Below are 12,343 nucleotides of genomic sequence, written 5' to 3' on the forward strand. Positions count from 1 at the left end.
AAACCCTTCGAATTTTTTTTTTTTTAAATCGCTATTTTTTGCATTCAAATTGCATATATCAGAATAACATGAGTTACTATTTCTTTTGGTAGATACTTGCTCTCACTCAGCCACCATCAATTTACTGATTCTCTAATAGAGTTTTGTAGACATGTAATTATGTAACTTAACAGAAATTAAAACTTGGTCTGGATTCAGGGAAGAGTAATAATCATATATAAACACTATTCAATAACATGCCTTCACTTATTCTTTTCAGTTATCAACTCCATTTAACTCTTTATTTGTATTGCTAATATCATATGATTTTTAAAATTATTTACCTTCCTGTGGTTTGGATAAATAATTCAATGTATGAATTTAAGTTTCAATTTTTAAAAAATTTCACTCCATTTTCTTAAAAGGAGCAAAGAAGTCAGGTTAACCCTTAACCAGGTATATTCTCCTTTAACACATGCCTCCTACCAAATTAGCTACAAGGCAGTATCATTAAATGTGGCTAAGTGTAACACTATACCAAGATGTTACAGCCAAAAAACCCCCCAAAACAAAATGAAACAAACAAAAAACCCCCCCGCAACTTCAAGAGCTCTTAATTTTCCTTGCTTAGGCCCAAACTCTAGAATAACATATACATTTAATGAGGATATTCTTGCATGACTTTACTTATAAAGCGTTATTACTATTAACTTTAATTAACTATAAAAACTCTTCTTAGTAAGGTTAAATGACTTTGCAAATTATTTCAAATTATTAGTGTTCAAGGACTAAAAGTCAAACTGAAAAACTAACATTAGGAAGATAAAGCTAAAGTAGTTGCTTTTATGCTGATACATCCTGGATTAATACAAACAGCACACTGATGATCAAAACCAACCTTTGATGTTCTGCCTTTTATGTTATGCATTCATTGCATTCCAGCATTTTAAAATAGCCAACAACACGTCAAATTTAAAAAAAATATGCAATTTTGTTCTTTAATATCTAAATTTAAACCAAATGCTACCTCATCCTTTTCTTTAAGGGGTCTAATAGTTACCTGAGCTGCAAAGAATGCCCTACAGCATTTGCACAGCAGTGTGAATACTGAAACCTGCTAGACCTTGTTCCCCGAGACTTGAGTATTCGTGTTCAGTGCTCTCTCCAAGCATGTTCAAATATCATTACTTTTAAAATAACATTTTTGTGTATTCCTACAGACCTTTACTTAACACATTAACATTTACATGAAAATTTAGGTGAAGAGGATCAGATTCATTTATCTGCTCTCATGACTTTTTAAATGAACATTTTACAGCAAACCACCACTAGCCTTCATAAATTTTTCACCAATGAAGTTTGAAAAAATTGAGCAAGGAAAAAGCACAATCTAGGAAGCAAACGGAGACAACAGATGACAGCACAAGAACAGCATGAACTGAGGAACTGGACAGGGGAATTAAGCACTTCTGCAGGTGCCCATTTTATCCAAACCAAAACCACACATTTTCAGTTGCCGAGCCGCCTGCGGTCACTAACAATGCACACAGCCCAAGATGCACCCTGCGCTGTTTTATCTGAACACCTCAAACAGCCAGAAGTATCACAGGCTGAACCGATTATTTTATGAGCCTGCTTCTACTGCCTTCATTCCCGAGAGTCCTACCTCCTTCCCCAGGCACACTGCCCATACCACCATGCGACAGAGAGACAGGTACCTCTGGTCTCTTGGCAGATGCACTCACGTGACCGGCAAGGGTCAAAGCACACAAGCACCTGAGCACCAGAAAACACTCCCTATAATCAAATCAATCCACTTTTCACTAGGCATAAAAATTTACATTTCTAATAAAATGATTAACTTTTTATTTTTAAACCTACATAATTTGCAAATATATAAAACAGAATAAAATTTATAAGTTCAGCTGATCAATTACCTGTTTCAGATCACTTTCAGAAAAGCACATCTTGTGTTCCACTGACACACAAGCATTATCCTCATAATTTGCATTTCAGTATTCACTCATATGTGTTATCATAGAACCTCTCATGGATAAAAATCGTTCAAGTGAAAGACTCATATGGTCTGAAACTAGCTTTAAGCTCATTGCCTACCTCCTTCCAAAATTTCAGAATGCTAATATGCAAGAAATTCATTATTTTACATAACACTAGGAAAAGGCAATAAGTGGAAAAGTACTGCAAGCAAATTATGCAAAATTCAGTCATTACCTTAGAGACCCAAATTCTTCAAAGGAATAACTGAGGGGGAATCACCTCAATTCAAAAGGCCAAATTTTGTTGTAAGGACTAGTCATGCTACCTAAAGCAGGGAAACAGGGAGACCCTTCCTTCCAACACAGAACTGATTTCCAGTACTGTTTGACCTACTTTGTGCGTACCATTTTGTTTCTCCTCAACCAACCACCAGCCAGCTTCTTCAGCTGCTGCTAAGATACCAACCACCACCTCCTCTTGCAAGTGTATGGAATTTCCGAACAAATTCATGCCCAAATTTTAAATTAAGAATACTCAAGTGATCCATTATTTTAAGAGACCTAGGCATTCTCAGAAACGCAAGCACCTTTGTAGTCTTCAGAGCTGATCTAACATAAAACTATGCCATTTATTGGTAGATCTGTATTTGTTTGGATTTAAAAAAAAATGGCACAGCAGACTTTGGATAAGGCAATACAGATGATACCCAGGGCCTTTTCACGTCTAGCCACGTTATTTTTCATTTGCAACTAAGCACTTTTATCTTCGCTGCTTGGCAGGAATTTGCTGGCATGACCAATACAACATCTTCCAGCTTCTACAGTTGCAGGAAATATTCTCTCAAGAAAAGGGGAACGAGAGATACGCAGTTAATCACATCTGAATGCACACGACAGTACTGGTCTTGAGCACCAAGACACAAGTTATACAGACAATTCCCTGTGAAGCCATCCTGTAGGTACTAAAAGTATTATTATGGTATTCCAAACTGAGCTATGCACATTACACCCTGCTTCAAAGAAGTGATTCAGTAAAAAGAGGTGGGTGGTTCTATGGAATTAAAAGCTCAATATCAAGAATAGCTGCAATAAGATCAAATCTAACGATGTATGAAATTGCATGTAACGTTATAGCACAGAATGAAGAAGCGTAAGAGAACTCAGAAAAGGAGTAAGAGTGAAAAAAGTTCACACAAATAATAGGTCCCTTACACAGAAAAATACAACATTCCAGAAATAGTAATACAAGGACTCTTTCACAGTGGAAGGGCAAAGATGACTCAAAATAACTTCTTTTGAATTACGAAATGGAAGATTATTTCTAATACAAATCCCTTCTCTGCCCTCCAAGTAAAGAGTTGCAAAATAAAAGCAATGTCACCTGTGCTCATAAAGCAATCCTTGCATTAAAAAACATCCAATAAAGTACTCCATTTTAGTGCTCTCCAATGTATTTTCAATTTCAGAACCATATTTTACTAGAGTAAATTAAAACTTACACTTCTGAAGACTAAAACCCTGGTACTAAAGAGAATATCATTTGCATCTCAAAGATTAAAATTTTCCTTATGTTCATCTAACTTTGCTGAAATATCATTTCAGGTCACCTACATAACATGGTATACCCTCTGGTATACCCTCTTTCCACTCCACCCCTCTATAGTGTGAATTGCCTACTATTTCTATGTTTTTCTTTCAGTATTCTCAATGACAATGTTGAATTAAAAATATACCATTCTATAATCTGTAAAAGTTGATTCTATAACAAATCTAGTAGGGTATCTGTTGCCTTTGACACTAATTCTAGACAGTTTGCTTGAAAAAACACATTAATAAGTACAGCACCTTTAATTTATTAAGGTAGCGCCTTGTGTGAACAACCAAGAGATCTTCATCAGTAGCTTCCCGTGCCTGTACAATCAAGTCATCTGCAATTAGTTTTTCTTCTGAAACAGGAGAGAAATAACAATTGGCATTGTATACCATCATTCAACTTCCCATATTCCACCCTGCCAAAGAAGCTACTTTGAACTTAATGTAATAACTTCATCTGTAATGTAAATCACTGAAACAACTTTTGTCTACTCAGTGTTTACAAATTTTCCAAATAAATACCCCCTATACACGTAAACTATTAAGTTAGTGCATATATGATAAATATTGTTTACAGAAAGTTTTCAGTGTGTAATCATGGTAGCTTCTTTAAACTAAAAGACAAGACAGGTAGTGACAGAGGATGGACAGACAAAAGAATCCTTACAGTCTAGGGCTTGATACACTGGGGAAGTCTTGGTGCTCATACCATCAAATATTCACCACTCTTTAACATGCTTTAAGAAATTCCACATTTGATACTAGTATTTAATTCCCTAAATCAGAGGAGAATTAAAAAATCAAAATTCTAAACAAAATAACTGCTTGGATGTTCATGGAAGCAAACGCTTACACTTAATCAGGATATTTCTGTCACACCCCACCTCCATTTAATTTCAAGAAATACCAATGACCTGCTATTAATTCTTCCCCTTAGAGACCAAAAGAGAGTTTATTTAAAAACCTAGTTTTATAAGAGCAAGTACAAAATATCTCTCCAATATTCAATAATGTGATCAAAGAGAATACATTCAAATGCATACATCTGGATATGCTTGCCAGAAAGTTCAAGTTAGGGTCAACTAAAAAAGCCAAGCAGTGCAGAAAAACAATGTTGCTTTGCATATGATCACTACAAACAACAAATACAAGGCACCATGCTGATCTTCCCAGACAAATTCTGCTATTTAATTGCTGCACGGCTGCAGCCTTCTAAGACTGCACCTTTTCTCCAATTTTATACTTGGAGGAGGAAGAAAACAACTCACAAATGTGAGAGATTTTGTTCTGAAGTGTTATGCAAGAACTGCACCTGCAACAATATTTGTTTTGTCAAGCTTATGTTTCTCCTGACGGAGGCTGGAGAAATATTTCATTCATTCATTGGTGTCAAACAGAAAGCCGAACTGCTAACAGTTTCATTCCTGAGGAAGGAGAAGGTAAGCGTAGAAAGTTTTTCACTGGTGATTTTCTAGATGACAGGTAACAGCGTAGGTCAGCTGTTGCCAGGAGTTGCTACGGAGCCAGAGAAAACCAGGAGCGCCCTGGGGTATCCTGTGGCTTCTTTCTGCTTTACAAAGCAAGGAGAGCAAAACGATTGGGAAAACTAATTTTCTGTGAAAGACTGAGAGTAAAGAGTGGACACTTCACACAGAAAAGAGCTAGAGGAAAAGACTTTACATAGAGAAGGAGCAGAAAGGCAAAGGTTTTGATTAATTAAGAAAGTTATCATGGAACCCAGGACTTAATTATTTAAGGTTGTTAAAGGGAAGATCCAAAACTCAGCTACTAAATGGAGTGTTAGAATTCGTTTAACCTTGGTTAAATGAATACAAGGCCGCCTAAAGTTGGAAGGGCAATACTTAACTGCAGAAGACCATCAGTTGAAGGAGTCATTAGGACCACGTAAATGCAAGAGGGCTGGCTCTTGGACAACCTTTGTCTTGGCAAGAAAAAAAGCCTTTTTTTTTTTTTTTAAACTTGATGACCAAGTTTAAACTTTAGATGAAGAGATGCCAAGATTTTATAGGCCCTGATCCTAACCTTGGTTCTTACATTTGTATTTCCTTAATGTATTTCTGCCTATATCTTCCAATTTGTTCAAACAGCAATAATGAGCACCACCACAAAAAGTTCTGCCTGTCACCAGAGGCATCTCAAAGCTCTTCCCAAACGTTATCAGAGTAATACTATGCGGTTGATAAAGAATGGACTTGTACAAGCTGCACTTATCTTTCAGCCTGAAAAGCGCCATTTGCCAGTAGACTGTCTGCAGTCTAAGTTGAACAACTAAGTTACACCCTGCAGCAAGCCAGTCATTAACACCTGTAGTTTCACAAGCCACAAGGAATGCCCCAGTTCTTGTTACACCAGGTGTAAAGCAATGGAAGCACAAGGCTCTAGGAAGCTAGACACAGTACTCCCAAACTGCGATTCAGGTCTTGCAAGCCAAACCATTTGTAAGCTTGCAGCTAACATAGGAAGGATTTTCCATTCATTGCTACAAAACTGAAGTCTGTGTTCTGTTTTAGATCCAGGCTTGGTCCTTAAAAGAAAGAAGAAACTGGAACTGCAAGCGGCACCTATCCTCAAGAGGAAACTTGAAGGAAATCTTGTTCTTAATACATGAATCTAGAACTGCAAGTGTTTGAATCATTAAAAATCTGTTCAGTATCAAAACACGGCATGTCCACAAGGCTCCAGCGTTCTACACCTAACTTGGGCTAGGCTGAAAGTCAAGATTCTGGTGCTCACTGCAGAGGTGGAAACAGTTCTCAAATATCCCACATGAACATTTGTTGTAAAGGCCAAGCAAAGAAATTCTGCTCACTTCATGCTTTCATGCAAATTGCAAAGACCAGAAATATTTTACGATGGTCTAAGACATTCCTATGCTCATGATTCTCCTTACTCCTTTTTACTCACAGTCTTGTAACGGTCTGGGCCAGACTGAAATGGACCAAGCTAGTTACCCTGACTAGTATTATTCACACCTCAGGGGAGAGCAAACCATTTAATGAGCTTGAATTTTCAATCACATTTCACGAGTTTCACTCTACACAGACACCATGACTGAGCCGAAACCAAAATTGTGGGTTTACTTAGTGGAGTGGGCTAGAACATACATTTTCAAAAGACTGTGAAACAAACCTTTGTTTTGAAAAGCCCTAGCGTAGGATGTTTGCTCTAACATTACAATTTCATCTTTTAAATATTTCATAGGCAAGATCTTCAACAACGCGTAACACATGACATCCAACTCACCTCAGAAAGCCTACAATCAATTTAACTTGCTAAGATTTAAGTACTCCAAATATGATTAAAGAACATAGCTTAAATCTACACAATGAGCAACGATGATGTACAGTCACTATTATATTAGCAATTATTAACATAAGACTGCACTAACTACATAATTTCTATTAGCTTTTGTGCAAATGTTGGTCTAAGAGGTACGTTCTGTTATATTACCTTTCAAGAAATTGATTACTTTTCCCCATTTCCCTGCATCGAATGGATGCAGTTTCTCAAGTCCCATGAATGTGATGTTATACTCTGGAGAATATATGATAGGCCAGCATGCTGATGGAGCGTCCTCATACAAATCACTTCTGTGAGGCCTTGAAAAGCAAAAAACAAACCAGTCACCGTTTTTAGCAACTATCTACAAAGTCAAATGTTTTTCACTAAATTTCCAAATTACAAATTGGAGTCCGTACTAATACCAACTTTACATTAGGAATGATTCCTGAAGATGCTAGTTCCCGTGGTTACTGAAGGAAACACTTGGTTGTTTAACTGCTTTTCAGTGGTAGGGTCAGGGAGAGTAACATCTCTCACTTCCAACCAGTACAGTTAAAGTCTTGAACTAACCAGTAGTGGGGAAAGAAAGAATAACTGAAGACTGAAGAATGTACACTAATGAATTATGCATATGAAGTTCCTTGCAGACATTAATTAATGGAAACATTTGCTTCTCTCCCCTCGTCTCTCCAAGTTCATCAAGCAGCACCTCTATCTTAGAAGGTGCATCCGGTTGTACAGACAACATAACCTTCAACAAATACACTATTAGACTCACATTTTAAAGTCTGCATCAAAACACAATTGAAAAAAAAACAAACCACACTGCTCCTACACACGATGCTTCTAACAACATAAGGTTGACAAGATTTCTAGAATCTTTTCCTAGGAGCAACGGATTGTTTTGTGACCAGCTCAGCAAAAGTCAAGAGGCTTGGGTTTGTGTAGCATACAACCACAGGACATAACTCTCAACTCCAGATCTCATGCCTGTAACCCTTAACCAGTACTTTCCCTTACCCCCGCCTCCAAATTCTTGTATTCTCCAAAACTCAATGCACAGCCGGCTCAGAGCCCTCCCTCACAACCCGTCCACAGAACAGGCAAGCAATGCTGTGCTCTGCATTTACAAACGCACACACCAAGTATCTGGTGAACGCCTGCGTGCACACATGGGTCAACAGGCAGGCCAAACCTGAGCGGTGATCCTGTGTTCACACTCAGCCTGTTCCACCAGCTGCGGCCTCCTGCCTCTGCCCCAAACCCTGTTACTGAGTTATGCTGAGACGTCTCTTGCTCCCCGAAATTTAGCTGAAGTTTGCAAAACGCTTCGCAACTTACTAAGACAGAAGGGTCCTTTGTCAGGTGAACAATACAAACAGAAAACCCCTTATTTCCAGTCTAAATAGCCTCAAAAATACCCTTTTAAAACCCAGTTAAAAACAAAACAAAAAAACCCAAACACAAGGACAATGAAGGTTTTTCACCAGAGTCTGTAGTCCCGGTCCCCACACACCACCCACAATCAGAGCCAGGGCTCCCTGGATCCTTCCCTCGTCTCACCCCGCAACAAAAGGCGGCTTTTGTAAAAAGTGACGTGCCGCTCCCGGCCCCTGTTCCTCTCCCTGCCTGTCAGCAGGCCCTCGGGACTGCGGGGGCTGAGGGAAGGGGACGTTTCCCCGGGGTCTCCCCCTGGGCGCTCGCTCCCTCCCGCGGTCCGCGCCCTGCTTACGGCGGGACACCTCACGCCCCGGGCCGGACGGGGACGAGGCCAGCCCCGCCGGGAGCGGAGCGGAGCAGGTGCCCCCGGCGCTGGCTCCGACGCCGGTGTCAGGCGGCCGAAACCGCCCACCCACCGGGGGCGGGGGCGGCCGAGCCCGGGGCGGGGGGGGGCGTGGGGGTGAAACGGCGCTGCCGCAGCCCCAGGCCGCGGCCTCTCTCGGCTGCCCGGGCGCACCTTGCGGCCCTGCCTCCGGGCAGCGGCGGGCCGCGGGCCCCGAAGCCGGGCAGGCCTCCGCCGGGCCCGGGCGCCGGCCGAGCCCTCCCGCCGCCCCGAGAGCCGCCTCCCGCCAGCGGAGCCCCCGCCGCAGCGCCGGGCCCGGGCCCGCGCCCGTCCCCGGGCCCGTGCCGGCACCGCCTGGCGCGGTACTCACATCCCCCCGCCTTCCGCGGGCGCGCCGGCCAGGCCGCGCAGGGTACGGGGCGCCCCGCGGCCCGGCACCGACAGCCCCAACGGCCCCGCCCCGCCCCGCCGCGGGGAGGAGACACGGAGGGGCCGGGCGGGGCGCAGCGCGGGCGGCCGCCCCCGGGGCCCGGGAGCGGCGGGGCGGGGCGGCGGCCCCCGCGGAGGTGAACCGCTGCCACCGCACCAGCGCAGGGAGAGCGGGGCTCGGGGCGCTCGGGCCTTGTGCCGGCCGGGCCGTGGTGCTCCTGAGCAAGAGGCACGGGGAGGCCACTTGCAGGGAGTTGGTGGAGGGTCAGCTGTCACGCGTGGAAGAATCGGGGGTGCTGCTGTCACGGCTCTGGGGAAAATCTTTTTAACGCCATCTTGGGTGTAGGAACCTGCGCGACCTTCGTGACGGACAGGATGATGCAAGATCAGATGCAGAAGGCGCTTGATAAAGGGAACTGAGAGGTGACAGGAAAAGCAGTTGGTCTAATGTTGTGGGAGTTAGAAAAATTCAACCCCAATATTCAGATTTTTATACCAGCTGCTGCCGTGATTTTATATCGAGGGCCTCAAAGCAATTCCACACAAACAGTGTCTTTGGATAGGAAAATCTGATTCTCATTATAAAATAAAATTAACAAGATACCAGTAGGCGAAGAGACATAGCAGGTCAGCAGCAGAATGAGGAAAACAAAGGCGGAATAGTGATACTATCTAACTGAGCAGCAGAACTCCCACTGATTTTGTCAGGTCAAGATTCACCCCAGGAACACCATCCCTAAGTTCAGGCACACAAGAAAAATAAGCTAGTTTCAATTCAAAAGGCAAGTTCTAAGTGTACTTTACTAATCCTGCTTGAATATATACAAAAAGCATTTCTTACACAGTTGTACAGCTAAATCAATAATACCATCATGAAAAATGGTCCATCAAGAGCAGCAATATCTATCAAACCAAGGATAAATGTACAGAAGCACTCTTTTCTCATGAGGAGTAATGTCTCTTTATGAGAGTTCCAGATAAATGTCTTTCCTCTTAAAATATGCTGGCTTTGGCTTGGCATTCAGTTTTGATGGATGCCTGGACTTCACCTTGGTATTTATTTAGCAGCGGAAGACTGTTATCCCAAGAAAACATTCTATCCCTCTGACATTATCTTTTAATTAACATTTCTTTTTGTTCTGGCCCTTTGTGCGCTTGCCTCAGTATTAGTTCGGCATATCTACCTTTTATTCCTTGTTACTGACTACTTAATGCTTGGTGCTTAATTAGAGTTCGAGTGTCGTTGGTTAACACGATACAAATATAATGTGTTGTTATTTCATTTTCATTTAAATTAACTTTTAAACTTAAATTAAAAATAATCTTGCAGACTAGTTTCCATATTTGTTGGACGTTGTAAATTGTTTTTCATATGTGCTTTCCCATTAATCATTCACATCTAAGCTATGACACCCACACTTCTCCAAATGGCAAGTTTGCTTAGTCATTCCTTTTTTCACCACCAAAAATCAAATGAAAATAGCTACTCCTCTGTTCTGGCTAGCCGTGATGTTTGTTGCTTTCATTTTCCTCCTCTTGTGCCACAGTAAGTTGGATTCTTACCCACCAGGCCCCGCAATAATATCTTTTCCTTTCTGCGTCAGTGGCAGAGACGTGCTCTCTTGGAGGCACGCTAAGGCAGTGCTGCGCGTATTTAGACTAATGCCTGTTCACTCTTGCTGGGGTACGATTCTTTTTGTCTCCAGCAGAAGAAGAAATATGATCAAGACGTACCTATTTCCATGTAGGACATACTATTTAAGATACTATAAATTAGAAAATATTGTTTCTAGTATGTATTTACCGTTTGGGCATTCTGCAATTGTTATTCTTGATGCTGCCACGGTTCCAAGGAACATGGGACACCCGACAAGCCATCTGCATGTGGGCAGTCCCCACCCCAGAGGAGGTACAGCCCTACTGCGGAAACGTTTACAGTTAGTTTCATTACCACAATGAGTTTCTAACAGTTTTTAAGCAAACCATATGGGGCATAAAATTGTTGTTCAGTCTTATCTTTTTGTGTAGAAAGGTTAATTGTTTCCTCATGAATTAGGCCCAAGATACTCAAGAGAATGACCTGTGCTGGATTTTGGACATTCTCTGAGCTCCAGTTTTCGGCCAGCAGACTTTTCAAGGCAAATGGATTAAGAAACCTTACAGTGTGGTAGAAGAAACAGAGCTGAGCAAATAACGACATTTTTGGTTCACTAGTCACTCTGAAAAAAACTTTTTTGAAGAAAATTTGGTGTTCACATTATCTTTTTACAACATTGCAATATTTAAAACAATGTGAAATTTCAAAAAAAGTCGGTCTGTCCTGAAATTGTATTTGAAATACGTATAAGTGAAATATTTTGATTTAAAAAAAAAAAGTATCAGACACAAACAAATAATAAACTTTTAAATTAATACACATTCACAAAATGTACTGGAATAGCTGAATCCATACTTGTGGCTGACAGATATTTCCTTTAAAAGTTCTGTTCTTCTCTTTACAAATTTGAAAAGCAGGGCAACAAGCATAAGTCAGCAGCAAATATGAGAAGATGACCTAAGTCTCTTAGAATAAAAGCACATACTCATAACAAGCAGAAAATAGTTACAGACCATACAGAACCCAGCCTTCTCTAGATTTCTTGGAATCCTTCAAAATTGGGCCCAAAATACACCATGAAAGTGAGAAAATAGATGAATTACAAACCAGCTCATGCAGTGTACGGATGTTATTTCTCAACCGATAGCTCTATTTTCCCAAGACAAAGAAAATGTTTTCTCCTTATACCATTTTGCTTCTGTTGAGACAAAGTGCCACTTGAATGGTTTTGACAATATTATGGATAACGCTGGGGTCCTGTGGTAAGGGAGTTTATTAATTGCTGCATACTTGAAAGCACAGACGTATCATTGTTATAATAAATAACCAGCAACCTATTAACTCTCAAGGTTTGGCCTGTTTAACGTGCTCTTCGTCATCCAGGAGATCATTCATCTCATGTTGAAAAATCATAAAAAGCACCTCTGGGAGGACAGACTGTCTTCCAAAGAGAAGTACTTTTTTATAATGGGGCTCCAGTTTGAAATTGATACAGATAATGGCCCTGTCCTTCCAGGGAACTCTTTTCAGGCTGTTCATGTGATTGGTCTCTTTAAAGTTCAGGGATCCACTTGTGCAGATCCATTTGAAGATGGGTCCCAGAGTCTGACTTGCTAGCAAAGCCAACTTTTAGCAAACAGGAGAACGAGTCTGACTCAAGTC

At 41.3% G+C, this 12,343-nt stretch overlaps 1 protein-coding gene across 4 annotated transcripts in view; it reads right to left on the reverse strand.

Moving 5' to 3' along the window:
* The window catches only part of HDAC11 (histone deacetylase 11), a 54,764-nt gene that overhangs the window by 22,819 nt on the left and 19,602 nt on the right, over positions 1-12,343 (reverse strand). For 2 of the 4 annotated variants that reach the window (XM_076345924.1, XM_076345923.1), the window contains exons 1-3: positions 9,026-9,088; positions 7,041-7,189; positions 3,822-3,922 (exon numbers count right to left, since the gene is read on the reverse strand). In XM_076345924.1, the coding sequence (XP_076202039.1) occupies positions 3,822-3,922; positions 7,041-7,189; positions 9,026-9,027 (252 nt within the window). In that variant the 5' untranslated portion in view covers positions 9,028-9,088. Of the gene's footprint in view, positions 1-3,821; positions 3,923-7,040; positions 7,190-8,435; positions 8,498-9,025; positions 9,089-12,343 lie in introns of those variants that run through there. The other 2 variants (XM_076345926.1, XM_076345925.1) reach the window with 2 other exon arrangements.

Source organism: Aptenodytes patagonicus, chromosome 8 (assembly GCF_965638725.1).
Source record: "Aptenodytes patagonicus chromosome 8, bAptPat1.pri.cur, whole genome shotgun sequence".
NCBI classification, from domain to species: domain Eukaryota; kingdom Metazoa; phylum Chordata; class Aves; order Sphenisciformes; family Spheniscidae; genus Aptenodytes; species Aptenodytes patagonicus.